This window comes from Lycium barbarum, chromosome 10, assembly GCF_019175385.1.
Source record: "Lycium barbarum isolate Lr01 chromosome 10, ASM1917538v2, whole genome shotgun sequence".
NCBI lineage: Eukaryota > Viridiplantae > Streptophyta > Magnoliopsida > Solanales > Solanaceae > Lycium > Lycium barbarum.
Genome location: NC_083346.1, coordinates 30,582,618 through 30,602,873, shown reverse-complemented (window position 1 = coordinate 30,602,873; position 20,256 = coordinate 30,582,618). Strand labels below are relative to the sequence as shown.

Genomic DNA, 20,256 nt, shown 5'->3' with positions numbered 1-20,256 from the left:
AAAGAGATTAATGTTGTAAAAGAAAAAATAATATTAAATGGAGATCAAATAATTAATAAGGTAAATTAGTCAATTATAATTCTAATTGACGTTTCCTTAAAAAACCGTACAAAAGACAACATGATAAGTAAAATGAGCTAAACCAAGAATATTTACCAAAAATTAATAAATAGCAGTTCTTCGTTTAAATAGGAAATCAAATTTCTACTTTGTTTCGTTTTAAACATGTAAAATTAATTTAATAATTTCAATTAGAATTATCCAAATTTGATAAAAAATAATAAGTATTGTTTAGGTCCAATCTACATACATTAACAATAGAATATTTTACACCTTTAAATTAATCGAATTAAAATTCAAAGTATCAACTAATGCTTAAATATTGCTATTGTTTTATCTCAAGGAGAGGAAAATAGTTTCTTTTAAACAAGTTTTCTCTTTTAAAAAGTATTAATAAATTTTTGCCAACTTTGTATTCGTAGCAAACACTAATATAATAAAGTTTTGGATACGAAGCACAAACTACAATGTTATGTTAATCGTGTTTTGAACATAGCATATATATATATATATATATATATATATATTATATAGTGCAAACTTATGTATGTTTATTAGCAATATAAAATATATATATATATATATTATCACTACCTAAACACAACTACATACATACACTATAATCCAAAGTGTTAGGCTAATACAAACGTAAAGACCAGTATCTTAAAAATACTATGTTGGGCTAACAATCCTCCAAGTTGATGTAAATTAAAGTTTTAGAAGTTGTCCACACAACATGGTTAAACATATCAAATCTACAGCCCTCAGTCCTAAATCCCATGAAACATTACAAGCATCACTAGTCAGATGAAATGTTGCAGGAACACTACAGGTTAACTAACCGTAACAACAGTTTGATCGCATTTATCTAAACTAGTGCGATGCTGCTTTCTCCACCTGGTGGTTTGCGCACGCCACCAAAGTAATCTCTGGATTCAACTTTTCCATCAGAAAAAATATCATTTCCACTCATTTCTCTCAGCTTTGCTCTGCTCAGTGGCTTTTCTGCAGATCCAGGAGGAACATCTCCCTTGAAAATGTCATTGCCGGTCAACTCTGCAAACTTCTGGTTATGTATTTTCTTTACTGGGTTGACAACAGGCTCATCACCAAACAAAATATTGCTATGACCACCAGCAGGCTACAGAATAGCACAGCCACATGAGAACACATAACAGCTAATAAGCCAAAAATAAGGAAAAGAAGAAAAGACTATTTTAGAATTTTAAAAAATTGACATTACAGTCAATTTGGATGACAATAAAGTTGTTCGATAGATTTCTTCCAGTTCCGTGGTAAATTGAAAAGTAAATCTTTCTCTTTCAACTTTTGATCTGCCTGAGGCATTATATTTAAATCCTTTCACAGATTCTATACCAGTTTTTCAGCAAATTATCAAATATTTACTTGATCACAAACTTTTTTCATCTATTAAGTTCAAATCCAATTGTGGTACTTCATCTGTCTCCCCCACACCTACTCATATTTGGCATCATCATATTGAGTATCTTGTCTTTATTTAAGAAGTAGATAGTTTTTTTTTTTTTTTGAGAAAGTAACATGTATTTAAGAAGCAGATAGTTCAAGGGATAAATAAGCATACTTCTTTTTGGTTCGGAAGGCGGAGAGTTATTAAGTGAAGACTGTAGACAGAAATTGGAACACAACAAATCTAATACACAACTCACATTAGAAACCTTGACAGACGTGCGTACAAGTCGTGGAGCAGGTTCGCCCATGTCTTTGCTTTCTTTTGACTCTATGCATCGGGCAGCAGCCAAAGATCTCGGAGGAATTTCTGCCAGAGGGCCAAAGATGTCATTTCCACTGAGTTCCTTGCTCTTTGCATCAGACAGCTGCTTCTTCATTTTGCTGTCCAACTCACTTTCTAGTGTTCCACTTAACTCTCTCTGCTTTGCTACTTCTGTAAGAGTGATAGGTCTCTTGGGAGAGATCCTTTCTTCAGTACTGAATGAGATCTGGCTTATCCCATTTGCAGCTTGCTACAATGAATTACAAAACCTTAGACGAAGTTGCCATTTACTAGTTTTCCTGATTTTGTAGCATACTCACACAGCAACAACAACAACATACCCAGTATGGTCCCACATCATGGGGTTTGGGGAGGGTGGGGTGTACGCAGACCTTACATCTACCTTGTAGGGTAGAGAGGTTGTTTCTGATAAACCCTCGGCTCAAGAAAAGCGTTTAAAAAAAGAAAGGCGGTTTGACAAATGAAAAGTAACAACTACGGTGAAAATACTGTAGAAAGAAAAGTACTGACAATAAAAATCATAAGGGTATCCCAAGTAAAAGAAACAACAGTAGTAATACAATTTGAAGAATAAGATAATAATAATAATAATAAGGGAAAAGGGTTAAAAATATCCCTCTACTTTGAAAAAAGGGCTAAAAATATCCTCCGAACTTATTTTAGGTCAAAAATACCCCTCCCATCCTTAAAGTTTTCAAATATACCCCTGCCTTGACGAAAATTATCAGCCAAAATAACCCGAAATCATTTTTTAAACCCACTTCATAATTTAAACCCGACCCAACTAATAATAACCCATAAGATCCCCTTATTCCCCCAATTCCCTCAAACTTCATACCTACGTATTGGGGAAATAAGAGGATCTTATGGGTTATTATTAGTTGGGTCGGGTTTAAATGATGGAGCGGATTTAAAAAATGATTTCGGGTTATTTTGGCGGATAATTTCCGTCAAGGCAAGGGTATATTTGAAAACTTTAAGGACGGGAGGGGTATTTTTGACCCAAAATAAGTTCGAAGGATATTTTTAGCCCTTTTTCCAAAGTAGAGGGGTATTTTTGACTCTTTTCCCTAATAATAATGATACTGATAAGTAGAAAAGTGAGCAGACAAGGTGCTCTAAGCTAGTATCATGTTCTCCCACAAGAAAGAGAAAATCACCCGAGTACATGCTAACCCTCTACCCTAATCCTCGACCTCCATACTTTCATATCTAGGGTCATGTCCTCGGTGAGTTGAAACATGCTCACACAGCAAGTCGTGTAAAACATAATTTTACCATAATGAAGAAAATAGTACCTGAACAATGCGGACAGATGTCCTGTTGTTAAAGTTACTATTTACAGCTCCTGATTCAGATGCATCATCTTCACCATCATCAGAAAATATTTTGCTGCCACTCATCTCCTTCAGTTTGTACCCTGAACATGGTTTCCTGAAGATAGCATGTGTCAAGCAGGGTTAGGATGAAAGTACATCTACTTCAAAACCATTAAGGTCACTGGACTACTCTTTTGTTGTCCAAACATTGGAACCTCTCGGTTCAATGAAATTATGAGTTAAAAACCAAAAAACCAGATCTCCGGGTAGTATTTTGATTCCCCTAGTTGCGGAGAAAATAACTCTCAACTTTACAAGTGTTTTGATTGAGAAGCTACACTTAACTTGCACGCTTTTCATTTTAACATCCGCTAAATTTCGGCCCGTCTAAATGCAAGTATGTATACAGCATAGAGCTAGTTTTACATGATGCTTATGGCTGCAATTTTCTGTGTGACTGTATAAAAAAATAGCATCCACTTTTGTTTTTCTTCAAAACCAGCATATACTTTGGAATTGGCATGTGGAAGGGAGTGAGAATGAATATTACTGGCTTCAAGAAACTCGGAAAAAGGGGAGAATCAATATGATTTGAATAAAAAGAAGTCTAGGATGCACTTTTCACCAAGAAATGTTTCCATTTTAACTCTACAATGATCTCAAGAGCACATGCTCTTTCTGATGTCAATCCAGATCGTTATTACCTTAAAAAGAATCACTGTATCAAATGAAGTTGATAGAAAAGAATATTAATATCATAACTTATTAGTGAAATCATTTTAGTTGATATACTCATCAATTGATTTGGCATGTGCTATTCATTTGATAAACATCTACAGCAGCAGATTGAAATGTCTATAGATGCTGATCCTCTCAGAATCAAACACTGTAGCTCAAGTCTTATGGGGCCTTTGTCAACAGAAAAAATAATATTAGAGCAATAAGATTAAATAAAGTTTCTGCTTAAGTGAACTACTATTCGCTCTGTCCCAATTTATGTGGCACCTTTAGGACTTCGAGAGTCAAACGAGCTTTTCTTTTACTGTAATGTTTTTCATATGCCTTTTAAATATTTTAAACTATCACAATTACTATGACTTATAGTACTTTTTACGTAGTTTTCCAATATAAACTTAAGTGTATGTCAGGATTCACTGTCAAATTTTAAAAGTTTGACTCTCGAAATCAGAACTGTGCTACATAAATTGCACCAAAGGGAGTATTCCTTCCATTCACTTTTACTTGTCCACCTTAGCATATCAAGCGAAAGACAAATTTTTTTGTTTTTGTTTTACCCTTAACATTACTTACATATTTTCAGATCCTTTTCTAAGTATATTGAGATTATACAACAATTAATATGGGTATTATATTAAATATATACTTTATTTATTAATTCTTAAGGGGCGTGCAAAGTCAAAAGTGGACAATTATCTAATTACTGATAATGCCAAAAACCTGTATATATTTAAGAGACAATTATTATAAAAAAATTGTATTACGTATGAAATGGCAAACTAAAAAAGACGGTAAACAACATGCTACAACCCGTATTAACAACATCAGCATATCTAACTTTAAATCCTCACAAGAAAGTAGAGACCAAAAGCTATGATGCACGTAACAAGCTCATTTCTCCACTTTATCACACGTGTAAACCAAAACACAGAGCAGCCCAACAAAGAAAGGCCACAGACTATGACAGGAACATTAAAAACAGCAAAAAGAAAGAAAATAAAAAAGCATTACCAGATCTAAGAAATTATCGAAGCGTTAGAAATAAAAGAGAAAACTTCGTACATTTTAGGTAAAGATCTGCACATTTGAAATTTGAAATAACAAGCATCAGGACGACCATATCAGAAAAACACACTACATATTTTATTTTTTATTTAAAAAAAAAATCATTAAACGCCAAATAAAATGTGACGATAAGTAAAAACAAACTGAAATGTTTTTTTTTTTTTTATAAAGATCGCGTACATACCGTTTGTTCAAGCTCTCAGCTTCCTCTTCAGTGATTTGACCTCCAAACAGCACCTTACTGATTCCATCAGAAGGCTACAATACACAAAAAGTAACAATTAAAATTAACTTTTTTTTTTAATCTTAGTGGATCATGACAGCAAGGCTACTCTGCCACTTAAAATACACCATCGAGTATTTTTTATATATTATTTTCATATCTCAGTGGGTCATTGCAGCAAGGCTTCTGCGTCACTTACAATATCCCACGGCGTATTTGAGTCAAGAACAAATAACTTTCTTTTTTATGTGTCAGTGCATCGTAGCAAGACCACTCTCTTACACTTACAATACCCGGTATTTAAGTCAATAACAAATAATTTTTGTTTTATTCTTTTTATACCTCAGTGGATCGTAGCAGGGGTAACAAATATATCTACCTTCTCAAGGTAATGAATATGGTCTGCATACACTCTATCCTGACCGTACTTGAGGAATCACACTGGGCTGTTGTTGTAGTGGCTCGTGGCAGGAAGACCAGTCAATAACAAATAAGCACTAGCTTTTTTTTTTTGTAGAATCTTTACATCTCAGGGAATCATAGCAACAGGGCTACTCTTCCACTTACAATACTCCGTCACGTAGTATTTAAGTGAATAACAAATAATTCAAACGACTAACAAAAAATGACGATATTTTACCTGATGAGAACGAGCGCCGGAGCGAGAGGCATTGCCTGAGGTGGCGGAGGAAACAGAGTTGTTGTTTGCCGGAGGAGCTTCGGACCAGGTGAGCAGATCTGAGGTAGAGGTGTTGGGTTTTCGTACAGGTGTTGCTCTCTCCATTTTTTTGAGTGTTAGCTGAAAGACTGGAGTTTTTTTGAAAATGGGAAGTCTGTTTGAGTTTACTTTATCCAGGAACAAATTTGAATAAATTGAGGAAGTTTGCTTAGAGATTTGAAATTGTTGTTGCATGTGTGGGACCCCCTTTATTATTATGGTAAAGTATGGCACGTGCATCGTAACAGCCGAGAAATTTAATGCAATCCAGCGGAGAAAATAACATAAATGACTCTTTACGTTTGGGGTTAATTTATAGTAATAATCTCTCCAATATATTTTATTGAGCAGCTGTTTATCTGTTAGGAATTTTATTCGTCCCATCAACCTTTATCTATTAAGAAAGAAATATGATTCATACGAAGAATTTTTTTCTAAGAAATAATTAGTTTTTTATTTATTGATTAGTAATCAGTAAGTAAATAAAAAAAATGATTTCAAACGCATTTGTATATAATTTAGTTAAACGTTATGATTTGGAGGTGTGGGAGTTATGAGACGGAGGCAATGGTGGTGAGGGTGGGGGTCGAGTATGTTGGAAGGTAGGAAGGAGGTAATTAGCGTGAAATGTTATTTATAAAACTTATTTTCTTTACTTTCATAAGAGAAATTATATTTCTCATTTTTATGAAATTTATTCCTCAAAATAATATTTTTTAAATATTTTGACCAACTAAATACAGAAAATTTGAGAAACATTTTCATGCTAAGTACACCATAAGTTTGTCAAAACCGATTGATTTATATCAAGCGTTTGTCATACTTGGTTGTAATTAGACATCTTGGCAAAAAGAAAAAAAAATTGATTTAACATGAACTCATATTTAGAGGTGTGGTTGTTGTAGTTATGTTTTTTTTTTTTTTACTCTATTTCTTGAGTTTGACGTGTTGATTTTAAACACATACATAAAGCCAACACAGCGAAAAATTAAACAGGAACATACCTTCAGTCATAATTGTTCAAGTGTCGTGGAGAATTGCATTTGATCAAACCGACTTGTAACCCTGAAAAGAGTGGTACAAACCCTAGAGTCTTCTAGCCTATACCTATCACAAAAGAGATACCAGACTGATGGAGTCAGAGACGCATTTATGGGTAGGTTAGGAACTCTTAGGTAAAAACTTTAAACCCAGAAACTTTTACATAAAATATGATTGCCTTAGGGAATCCTAATGAACGTTTCATTCCATCAAAGAAATTATCGGATATGTATAACTAAAACCATTATATGTCTATATATATTATTTATTTGGAAGAGAAGATAAATAATTTATTACCTAATATGTGGGCCACGTCAAATGTCTCGAAAAAGAGACGTTATTTCTTACATTCTGCCTTTGGTATCATAGCCAAAGGCAAGCTCTGATACCACATGTTGATTTTAAGCACATGCACAGAAGCCAACATAATGGAAAGCTAAACAGGAATGTACCTTCAACTATAATTGTTCAACTGTCGTGGGAATCACTTTTGTTCTAAAACCGACTTGTAACTCTGAAAAGAGTCATACAAACCCTATAGTCTTCTAGCCTATATCTATCATAGATGGGATACTGGTCTGATGGAGTCACAAACGTATTTATAGGTCGGTTAGAAACTCTTAGGTAAAAGTTCAATGTTAGAGACTTCTCCATAAAATATAGTTGCCTTAGGAAATCCTCATAAAATGTCTCTTCCCATCAAAGAAACTACTAGATATGCATAACAAAAAATATTATCTACTATATATATTATTTACATGGAAGATAAGGTAAATAATTTGTTATCTAATATGTGGGCCACATTAAATGTCTCTAAAAAGAGACGTTATATCTTACATTCTGCCTTTGGTATCAGAGCTAAAGCCAGGCTCTAATACCATATGTTGATTTTAAGCACATTGTTACACTTTGCCTTTTGTATATGTTAAGGTTTCGTCTTAAGTCAGTTGTCATAGGCTTATATTGGGAGTCATTTCGGAAGTTGTGTATGAGGACTACAGGTGTATCTCGGAGTTATATAAGTTCTTAAACATGTTTGAAAAAGAGTATAAAGGTTGGACGTCAAACGAATCGGAAAGAATACATTTTGCCAAAAAATTGGACCAAGGCATTTTCACGGCCACTTTGTAACACCTCATACCTTTAACCTAAGCTTTGACCGTGATCCTAGACTTAGAATTAGAAAACCAGATAAAGAATGTGGGAATTTGAAATTTCCTCTTCAGTTATAAGATGGGGGTTTACGCCCATGAACAATGACCGTATTTCAGTATATGGCCCGTATTTCAAGTCGTAAACTGGCACCAAAGATTTCTGAGCATTCTTGAATTTGGCATTTAGAGGTTAGATTGTTAAACACGGATCATATTTTGAAACACAGATCGTATTTCAAAACGTATTTGGAATTTGGAAAAACTTCCTTGATAAAAGTTGTAGAGATTTGAAATACCTTTCCAACAGTATATTATGGGGGTCAAACGGACATCTGTGCAAAGAGTTATGACCATTTTACTGAAGAGCCGCAGTGCAGTCCACACAGAATACGGACCGTATTTCAAAATACGGCCAGTATTTTACTGGGCGTAAAATTTAATTTTCCAGAACAGTATATATTCGTCCATATCAGTTCAAATCATTATTTTTCATTCCTTCAAGTCCTAGAACGACCTCCTATACCCTCTCCCATCATCAAGAACACCAAGGTAAGCCTATTATAATCATTCCAAGTTAATTCTAATATATATCCTTGTAATCTAAACAAGAAATCATCATTCCTAACCTAGGGTTTTCAAGAAAACCCATCTCAAGGTTTAAGATTCAAGATTTTGGAAATCTTCTTCAAAGTTCAAGTCTTTTATTCAAGTTTAGGAGCAATTCCAAGTATGTTAAGCATACTATCTACAATGAGGAACATTGTTTAATCATCCTCATAACTCAATTATCATAATTCCCAGAAATCCAGCCAGTTCATGATTTTGCCCTAGTTCTTGATTTTCATAACCTTGTGTTAGAGCTCAGTTTTCTGATTATGTTCATACTTGTTATGCATGCTATGGAACCTAGCTTAATCTAAAAGATTTGTAATTCAATCTACGAGTCTCAGAATGCAGTCTAAGTCATCAGTCAGGTTGCAGAGCCAGTAGTCAGTTTTACACCTGTTGCTTCATGTTTGATTGGGCCTAAGGCCATAGTTATGATTCATATGCATATGTAATTATTTTGGGCCTAAGGCCATAGCTTGAGATCTCATTATTTATTGGGCCTAAGGCCATAGTTACATGATATTTTCACAGGTGGTGCAAATATAGTTGCCTTAGGGAATCCTCATAAAATGTCTCCTTCAATCAAAGAAACTACTAGATATGCATAACAAAAAATATTATCTACTATATATATTATTTACATGGAAGATAAGGTAAATAATTTGTTATCTAATATGTGGGCCACATTAAATGTCTATAAAAAGAGACGTTATATCTTACATTCTGCCTTTGGTATCAGAGCCAAAGTCAGGCTCTGATACCACATGTTGATTTTAAGCACATTGTTACACTTTGCCTTTTGCATATGTTAAGGTTTCGTCTTAAGTCGGTTGTCATAGGCTTATATTGGGAATCATTTCGGAAGTTGTGTATGAGGACTACGGGTGTATCTCGGAGTTATATAAGTTCTTAAACATGTTTGAAAAAGAGTATAAAGGTTGGACGTCAAACGAATCGGAAAGAATACGTTTTGCCGAAAAATTGGACCAAGGCATTTTCACAGCCACTTTGTAACACCTCGTACCTTTAACCTAAGTTTTGACCATGATCCTAGACTTAGAATTAGAAAACCAGATAAAGAATGTGGGAATTTGAAATTTCCTCTTCAGTTGTAAGATGGGGGTTTACGCCCATGAACAGTGACCGTATTTTAGTATACGGCCCGTATTTCAAGTCGTAAACTAGCACCAAACATTTCTGAGCATTCTTGAATTTGGCATTTAGAGGTTAGATTGTTAAACACGGATCGTATTTTGAAACACAACCCGTATTTTAAAACGTATTTGGAATTTGAAAAAACTTCCTCAATAACAGTTGTAGAGCTTTGAAATACCTTTCCAACGGTATATTATGGGGGTCAAACGGACATCTGTGCAAAGAGTTATGATCATTTTATTGAAGAGCCGCAGTGCAGTCCACACAGAATACGGACCGTATTTCAAAATACGGCCAGTATTTTACTGGGCGTAAAATTTAATTTTCCAGGACAGTATATATTCGTCCATAATAGTTCAAATCATTATTTTTCATTCCTTCAAGTCCTAGAACGACCTCCTACTCTCTCCCATCATCAAGAACACCAAGGTAAGCCTATTCTAATCATTCCAAGTTAATTCTAATATATATCCTTGTAATCTAAACAAGAAATCTTCATTCCTAACCTAGGGTTTTCAAGAAAACCCATCTCAAGGTTTAAGATTCAAGATTTTGGAAATCTTCTTCAAAGTTCAAGTCTTTTATTCAAGTTTGGGAGCAATTCCAGGTATGTTAAGCATACTATCTACATGAGGAACATTGTTTAATCATCCTCATAAGTCAATTATCATAATTCCCAGAAATCCAGCCAGTTCATGATTTTGCCCTAGTTCTTGATTTTCATAACCTAGGGTTAGAGCTCAGTTTTCTGATTATGTTCAAACTTGTTATGCATGCTATGGACCCTAGCTTAATCTAAAAGACTTGTAATTCAATCTACGAGTCTCAGAATGCAGTCTAAGTCATCAGTCAGACAGAGCCAGTAGTCAGTTTTACACCTGTTGCTTCATATTTGATTCGGCCTAAGGCCATAGTTATGATTCATATGCATATGTAATTATTTTGGGCCTAAGGCCATAGCTTGAGATCTCATTATTTATTGGGCCTAAGGCCATAGTTACATGATATTTGCACAGGTGGTTTCTATAGAGATCAACTCATGATATGAGTATTCAGTTTCATTATACTTTATTATTCATGTATCTCTTATCATTGCTTTAGTTTCATATCATACATGTACAATTCAAACGTACTAACGTCCTTATGCATGGGCCTGTACTTCATGGTGCAGAGTCTGACTTTCAAGAGGATACAACAGTCGCTTAGCTTCTAGCACATTGAGTACATCAGCTAGTTGGTGAGCCCCTCTCATTCAGGGCTTCCCGTCTATTTCCAGCTGTCGAGTATTAGTTAGTTCATTAGTATTTGAGGCATGTCAGGGTGTTGTCCTGACCTAGTTATTCTTACAGTATTTTGATCATAGAGGTTTCATAGACACAGTCTTTAGTCAGCTATGTTGGTTTTGCCTCTATTATATTAGGGTTAGAATAATCTCTTGGTTCATTTTATATCTTGCATGCTTTCATGATATTACTGTTAGACTCAGCAGCCATGGGTTCGCTCAGTTATAGACAGGCAGGCATTGAGTGCGGTGTCATGCCCAGGCTATGGTTCAGGGCGTGACAAAGTTTGGTGTCAGAGCCTTAGGTTCAAGTGTCTTAGGGAGTCTATGAAACCTTGTCCAGCGGGGTCACCTTTATATGTGTGTGGCGCCCACACATATAAACAGTTGAACACCAAGACATTTAAGATTGTCTCACTTCTTTCAACTCTAGATCGTGCAATAGAGCTATGTTCTCAGAAATCACTCGGACTCGTGTGTTGTTTCCCGTTCTACCGAATACGCCACGTTTCAATGGATGAGGAAGATGTAAATCTAATCATTATCGATGTGTTTCTTTTAGACGGAGTCATCAGGAATTATTCTAATTCGTGCCATGAAGCTTAGAGTAGTAAGTAACATTCTTTTTCCATCGAATTCTGAACGTATCAAATGTGTAAGCGGCAAGAAGGAAATTCGAGATCTAAGACTGGCCAAATAGTGCATGGTGTGTTTATCAAGTGTTAGTACCATTTGAAAGACAAATTTCAGTATGGTAGCACACGTAGGTTATATACCCTATAGAGTAAGTTTATTTGGACTCTTTGACCATGGAGCTATAGTATAAGGGTGATGGTTCATATTTAGGACCCCACGAGGTAGCATGTTATGAAGTTAACCGCAACAGGCCTAAATTATCCACGGTAGTTTTGAGCAGGAAATAGCCTAAGAGCCAACCACCCGTAATACTAGAAAGTCTCAACTTTTTCAAGGATATATATATTTTTACCATATGATCTATGCACATGACTAGGAAGGGACTGATGCGATAAGAAAACCACGAGCAAATGATATTGATATTTTTTAGGGTTAGTTTTAAATTATTTAAGCTTATTCAGGTCAGACCTAGAGAGTATGACGTTAGTAAGTTACTACAAGGAGCACATATTACTATGAGATAAAAGATATGACAATTCTCTCTTAGGTTATGTGACTAAGTATTTATCCCTGATGTGTATAGTATGATATAATTTTGAAAGTGTATAGGGAGTTTGGGGTTAGTTGTTCCAATTCCTTGTTTGAGACGGATGAAATTTCCCTAAGTGTGATCCATGTTTATAGTTCAGAAAGATAGTATACAACCCCAGAATAGAGTCAGATAAGGAGGAAAAGTTAGAAATAACCTTATGCTTCACTTTAGTACTCAGAGAAGAATTAGAGAATATGATGCTAGCAAGTGGTTAACAGAAGCATAGTAAGTAAGTTTGAATAGATACAGTGAATTAGAAATTTTCAGCAGAGTTAGTAGAAGTACGATTTGAGTTATTTAGTCAAGTTAGCACTACTAAGTGGGTAACTGTCTGAATACACTAAAGGCGTGTTAGAACCCAAAGGGTTTAAGTTAAATTTGAGGTATAGAAATTGGTGAAAGAAGAAAATCATCTAAGCAGTAAGAGAGCAAGCTACAGAAGAAGAGCCTTTAAGAGTTATCAGAAAAGAGTTTTCCTCAAGACTGACAAAGCTAGTATGCCAGTTATGTACATTAGAAACCCGTTCATTTAAGTTATCCAGTTTTCCCAGTAAGTAAGACTTGCTTGAAGTAAGCCGAAGAAATGAGTCGTCAGTATGTTAGAGGAAATTAGCAGAACCACTAGATGACCACTTATCGCTAACTCAAGGGATCCACAGGCTTTAAACGTTGTTATACCCCATTTAAAATGGGTTAAAGTAGAGTACAACATATTGGTGATTCCTATTTGTTTTATTTTTTAGGAGTCACCACCTAATTAGTTTAATGGTGAATTAGGACGCCTAATTATTAACTAAGGTAAAGTTAACTAAACCTCCGTTAATGGTCTGCTTAATTTATGATTCTAGGTAAGGGTTCTAGATTATCCTAAAGGGAAGGGGTTAGACATCCTTTAGAATCCGTTAACTACGGTTAACCGGTCAAACTTAGGTTAATTAATTAGGGCTAAAGATGCAAATATAGCATTTAAATTTTAAGAAAATGGCTTGTAAATATTGCTAAGGTTTTAAAGGAAAATATAATAATGCTATTCAAAGTAATACTTATAAATGTTGTTAAGGCTTTAAATGGAAATACAATAATGCTATTTAAAATAAGATTTATAGAAGATATAATGATTTGCATAAAATAAGACTTTAAATGCTATTTAAAATAAGACTTATAAATGTTGCTAAGGCTTTAAATGAAAAATAATGCTATTTAAAATAAGACTTGCAGAAAATATAATAATTTGCATATAAGTAAAAGAAAATGCGGGTTTGTGCAGCGTTTTTATAAATATTTGAAATAACTCAAATGGTTAGGTATTAATCGATTTTTGCGGTTTAGGAGTATAGACAAGATGTGAATTTTCTTTCTCCTTTTATTATTTCTTATTAACTATGCTTAGCTAAAAATATGCGTGATTGATTCAAACTTGAAGAGTTATTTATAAAATATACTTGAGTTCATATTTGCGTATTAATGACGTTTTAAAATTTCTAAGATAGTAAGAATAAAACATGATTCCTTAAACTCAAAATATGTACTTACGCTATTGAAAATCAATTGTTCTAAAATAAATATTATAGATACTGTAAATAATTTTAACATAAAAGAAGAAAATGAAACCTATGGAATTAATTATTGGTTCCTCCTTTAAATTAACTACCCCTTATACTAAAACTAACCCCACTAATTCCGCTAAGGTTCATCTTAGCTAAGAAAACAAAACAAAGTAAAGGGTTAGTCGAATAATACAAATTAAATGCCCAAAAACAAAGTAGAGGCGTAAATAAAATTAAATGGGCTCAGCCCATTTTTAAGACTGCTGCGATCGGTGTTGCTGTTGGGAATGGGCTCAGCCCATTTTTTAGACTGTTGCGATCGGCTGCTGTTGGGCTTTGGCCCAATTTTTTTTTTTTTTTTTTTATATTTTCCGCGGGCAGGGATTGACTAGGGAGAGAGGTAATGTTGGGCTTTAGCCCAACACCGAATGCGGAGGAAGACGAGTCCCTTGGACTCGTATGCGATAGTCATGCATAAAATGAAAGGAAAAGGATTAGTATATAGTCAATGAATAAGGTTAAACATGTAAAATATAAACTCAAAATAGATTAGTAGATTATGTATATATTGTGTATATTTAAGTATACCTCATGTATACACATTCATAAAGATGTATAGAAGGTTAATATTGGAAAGCTTTTGCCCCCGTCTTCCCGATGTTGCACAAGTTCTAAGGGATTTCATGAATCCCAGGCATGGTTAACACCGGGGAGGGTTCAAGCTTGATCCATAATGACCAATCTAACCTCCCCATTAACGTGCTTCAGTAAGGTAATGCAAGAGCATGCTTGGACTAAATTAACAGAGGGATAAGGAAAATTCGAGCACATCCACCATACATAGGGAATCCAAACAGGGGGGCAGCAAAGACTAGGCAACACAGTGGACCGAATGAAACAAAGCAAAGGTACTAACAGACAAACAACAAAGTTGGGGATAGGGCAATTCTTAAAAAAAACTTGGACAAGTTAGAACGTCAATCAAACGTAAACTTTACTCAGTTTAGTCAGGCTCACACACAGGTCCAATACTACCAACCACGGAACTTTGATGTCAATTTAAGGATCCAATATTAAAACTCAAGAAGGTAACAGTACTCCTAACAGATCTCTTTCATACTATTCATTCAATAAACTTCTCATATGCGAAATATAATCAGCAGTTAAACTTGACAAACGCTAAACCTTTAACCAATTAAACAGACTGATGTGATACCCTCAATAAGTTGTGAGTCAAACCATTTGAAATTACACTTTTAAAAGATGCATAAACCTTCATGCAAATCAAGGTCAACAATCACTTTAAAAGGGGACTGAAACTGGAGATATGCTTTCAGAACTTAAGGGATCTAAGAGTGGGATTCCAAACTAGAATACTTTCCACATTTTCTCATTTCAGTAATCTTAAGCAGTAAGCATGTCAAGACCATTTAGGAATTTCAACAGAGAACTAAATTACTCACATGGACATTTTAAGCCTACATGAATCTTGCTTCAACTACAGGGTTCAACAGATCATTCATATTTGAACGAAGGGACAATACTCAAACTACCTAACACATAAGCCACATATTTCGGGTGACAGCAAAAATTCACAGAACATGCATTCCTTACATTAACAATTTGACAATAAAACTCTATTCCAACACTTAGGCAGTTTCAGGGCTGACTAAACTATCCATTCGTAATCTGATTTTAAAAATTATCTAATTCACATAAGCATGGGGGCATAAGTTAGTTTCAGAACAACATATTGTATTAGCATAGGTCACTAAAAATCTCATTCTTTAAACAACATATAATAGATGCAGACTCCAAGAAAGCTAGAACATGCTTATTCCATCTATATTTGGCAGGACTTAATGCAAATTCTAAGCTATACAAGAATTTCCTTTCACCATCTCAAGTTATGTCAGGCTAAATCCTTAACCAACTAAAACATTTAAAAAAAAACCAAGCAGTACCCAGTAGCTTCCACCATGATATTAAAACAAGTTCAAAATGGCTAGATCCCATTTTCTTAACTCTTAAATATACATGATTTTAACAAGACAGACCTTACGCTGACCTTACAAGCATTTGATCAAAACTGATCATGTACCAGTCAACTAATGCAATAGAAAAATAATAGAAATGATCTTGTGATCAGATCACATGAGCTATTTAAGAGTATGAATTAAGTCTAATGGTGCAATGGTACTTAACATGGATTAAATCAAGCCGAAATATGACAAAGTTGGGCTAATGACATGATAAATACTAAGTTACTAACTAAACAACACAATAAGGCTGAACCAGAACCAATGCTAAGAAGCTAACACACCTAAACATGCTTGAAACTACCAACGAACACAACTAAATAAGAACGACAGTTAACGCACATAAGCATATATTCAACTAGCAATTAACATAACTACACTAACAGTTTAGCATATATACGCAGGAAACAAGCAAGAAATGCGGAAAATAACTTAAAGGGAGGAGGATTACCTTCTTCGGATGCAGCGAAGTGAGTCTTCGAATCTCCGATTTAACTCGAAACACCACAAACTCCGAGCTCGTACACACTCGGATCCGAACAAATACCAAGGGCAAAAAAAGAAAAGTATTTAGTATTTTAAGAAAATTTAAACTAATATTTTTAAGGGGGATTTAAGCAGCCAAAGTCTTGTATTTTCACGGAATTCGAGGCGGCTCAAGAATTGTTATTTTCCGGGAATTCTAAGCGGCTCCAAAAAAACCTCCCTCAAATAAATTCATAAGCCACCATTTATAGGAAGCATCTAGGGTTTTCTAAGGTTCGAAAATTGAAAATTAGGCGGGATTTTTTGGTTCAACGTTAGGGGCCTTTTTCTTTCCTCGATCAGAAAACAGATAAAAAAGACAAATCCCATTAAACTTGTACTACGAAAAAATACAAAAGGGAACAGATTCAAACCTACAAGCGGACGAAACCCATTAAAAATGGTTTCAGGTTGACTATAAAGGGGAGGGGGAAGACAACAAAACAAAGCTTGTCAACGGCTGCAAATCTGAAAGAGGAGGGACAAGGTTATTAATTCCTTTCCCTCAAATGGCCATGCATGTCCTGCTATCACGAAAAGAGCTCTGTGAATTTGCTAAAATCGTCGAAGAAAAGACAGGAAGGAGAAAAGGGCGCGTCTGTTAGGGTTAGAAAACGAACAAGTCTTGCACGGAAAGGGTAGTGGACAAATCTGTCCATGGCTAAAGGGTGTTAGGGTTTTGCTATGAATAGAGAGAGGAGAGGAAGGGGAAAGAAAATGGGGTGCGGCGGGTTGATTCATTAGGTATTAGGTATTAGGGCTGAACAACAAAAGGAAAAAAAATGGACTGGGCCGGGTCGGCTTAACAAGGGTAATGGGCTGGGTGAATTAGAAATGTGGGCTGCTGAGTTGAATATTATTTTGGGCTGGGTTTTATTTTAGTGACAATAGGCTGGTCCGGAAAAATATTTGCGGGTTGGTTTTGTGGGCTGATCCGAAAAAATAATATGGACTGATTGGGCTCGGAATTGGGCTAATATTGGCTGAATGGAAGAAATAAATTGGGTTCTAAATTTAAATGAGAGACCTATTTAATTAATTATGTACTAACGTGTGCTAAAATATTACCTAATGTAAAATATACAATTATTAGTGCTCAGATAATGAAATTATATGACGTCATAATAGTCGTGCAACGATATTTTGAAAGTCAACAGTAAATAAACGCTTAGTATTTAACTGTGCGAAAATAAATGTGATGCGTGTGCGTAGGATGGTAAAAGATGCTGAAATGATTAGAATGCGAATAAAATGATGATGATGATGACGATGATGATGATGATGATGATGATGATGATGATGATCATCATCATCATACTAATAATAATAATAATAATAACAATAATAATAATAATAATAATACTAATATTAATACTAATAATAATAATAATAATAATAATAATAATAATAATAATACTAGTAGTAGTAGTAGTAGTAGTAGTAGTAGTAGTAGTGGTGGTGGTAGTAGTGGTAGTAGTAACAGTAGTAAAATAAAAAATAATAACAGCAGTGACTACAATAGGATAATGAAACACCGGTATTAATAAAAGCTAATAATTGTAGTAAAGTATAAATAATTATTTTTAAAGTTGCCCAAAAATACTAAAAGCGTAAATAGATATTTTGGAGGAAGGCGGGACAAAATTGGGTGTCAACAAACGTCGGCTTTTGAACTAAGAGGGAGATTGTGTGATAAGGTGCCGATAGAGATTATGTGTTTCGTAAGTTTATAGGTGTTAAGGAGATTATGTCAGAGGATCACAGTTTCATGTAGCCAAGATAAGGTGTGTAGAATGTGATTTTTGTCATGCTGTTGAGATCAAGTACTAGGTAATTATGTTACGAGATAAAGTTCTAGATCGAATAGCGGGTTTTAAGGGTATAAAGGTTCCAATTCCAGAGTGGCTCATGTACTATGTGGTACTAATGCCCAGACGTACTTTACTCGTGCCTTTCGTACCCATATAATGCCCATGTTAGAGCTTTACACTTCACGTTTAAGATACAAGAATTAAGACTTCATACGATAGTAAGCTATGCAAGGGAATGTCCTTTCATGTTTCGCACATCAGGTGTGCTCATGTCTAAAGTTAAAAACTACATTCAGGTCTCACGTATCTATCATGATTTTATACTCATGTCCATGTTCTAGCATCTAAGTTCTTTTCAGATCTGATGATGATCTTGACCCCTATGATTATGTTATCCATGTTACCACATACTCGTGCCCCAATCCATTTCGTTATACATCCCACTTATAGCGGTATCGTAACAATGATGTTGTTAGATGATAATGAAGGTGAACCAAGATGGATGTCCTACCCATGATTCTAGGTAATTTGTGCTTATGTTTCTTTGGCTAATGTTTTAAACCATCTCGTAGCTTGGCACAAAGGATGCCCTTATCTTTTCCGAAGTATCTATGCCATTTTTATGTTCAAAGAGACTTTCTACCCATGTCTAAGATGCTCGAGGAATGAATTATTCATGCCTATAATCCATTCTTTTATGAACCTTATTTATAACAAGGGCAATTACTCACGGTGGTAAAAGTAAGCTATGTTGAATCATGTCCCATCATTTCAGTATGTCTAAGTTCTAAAGGCAATACTTTATCCATGTCTTACGTCTCTGAGTACCCAAGAGTGAGCCTATAATTGTACTCCACGCAAATCACACTTATGCCTTATTATTAGCTCAATACTCATGAAATCAAGTCCAAACGCCACGATATGCATCTATGATGTACTCATGTAAACGTCAGGTTGCTCATGGTCCCATGCCCCATGTCATGATATTCACGTTTCATGCCATATGAATCACGTTCCCATGTACGCATGTTCCACGTTACGTCCTCCAGGTACAATGCACCATGTCATGTCTGTTCTCTAAAGCAAAGTATCTCATGTGAATAGTACCATTAATCCCTTTTCTCTCAATTCTCTACAATTTTCTCACGATAATGAGCAAGATGAGCTAAGGTATTCATAATCATGATTAACAGCTAACAAGATAATCAGAAGTAAGGTGCATTCCTATATTCAAATAGATATCTTTTCATGTACCCTGTGGTACTTATCTCAGGAGTATTCTACTCAGATTCGACGTATTCATGTCATGCCTATGCTAGAGATTTATGAATACTTATGTTAGGATCATATTCTTGTTATACGACTCAAATCTGTCGCATTCACATAGAGTTGCGCTTACATTCAAAGCCTAAGTCATACTCCTATCTCACATCATGCGTATTAAGATACCCTGTGAGTTGTGTGTTGGTACTTTAGTTAGTTGGCAGGCGTTTGAGAAATGTCGTGAGGGTCCGAATTATAAAGGAAGTCCTGCCATAAATTTTGTAGATTCCAGAGTTAGTAGCGATTCTTAACCACTAGTCATAAATCAAGGACAAATGTTTCATGATTCTCATTCATGTAGGTGCTACTCAGTTTCATGTTCTCCATGTATAAGTTTCCATGTAATCACGTATTCAGCTCTCATGATCTATGACCATGTTCCCATGTGACCATGTCAAGCTCTTATGTTTTATGTCATGTTTCATTCATGTTCATGTATTCAAGCCATGTCCAGCCATATTCTTAACCATGACCCATCATTCGAGGACGAATGATCCCAAGGGGGAGATATTGTAGCACCTCATACCTTTAACCTAAGCTTTGACCATGATCCTTGACTTAGAAAACCCGATAAAGAATGTGGGAATTTGAAATTTCCTCTTCAGCTGTTAAGATGGGGGTTTACGCCCATGAATAGTGACCGTA

The 20,256-nt window shown here is 35.0% G+C and overlaps 1 protein-coding gene across 1 annotated transcript; it reads right to left on the bottom strand.

Annotated features, from left to right (window-relative positions):
- Positions 1-638: 638 nt before the first annotated feature.
- LOC132615561 (uncharacterized) lies at positions 639-6,053 on the bottom strand. Its single transcript, XM_060330170.1, has 5 exons — positions 5,820-6,053; positions 5,141-5,214; positions 3,133-3,268; positions 1,749-2,063; positions 639-1,201 (listed from the first exon to the last, which is right to left on the bottom strand). Exons 1-5 carry the CDS (start codon positions 5,961-5,963, stop codon positions 929-931), a joined length of 942 nt encoding a protein of 313 aa, XP_060186153.1. The 5' UTR covers positions 5,964-6,053; the 3' UTR covers positions 639-928.
- Between the last annotated feature and the right edge of the window lie 14,203 nt (positions 6,054-20,256).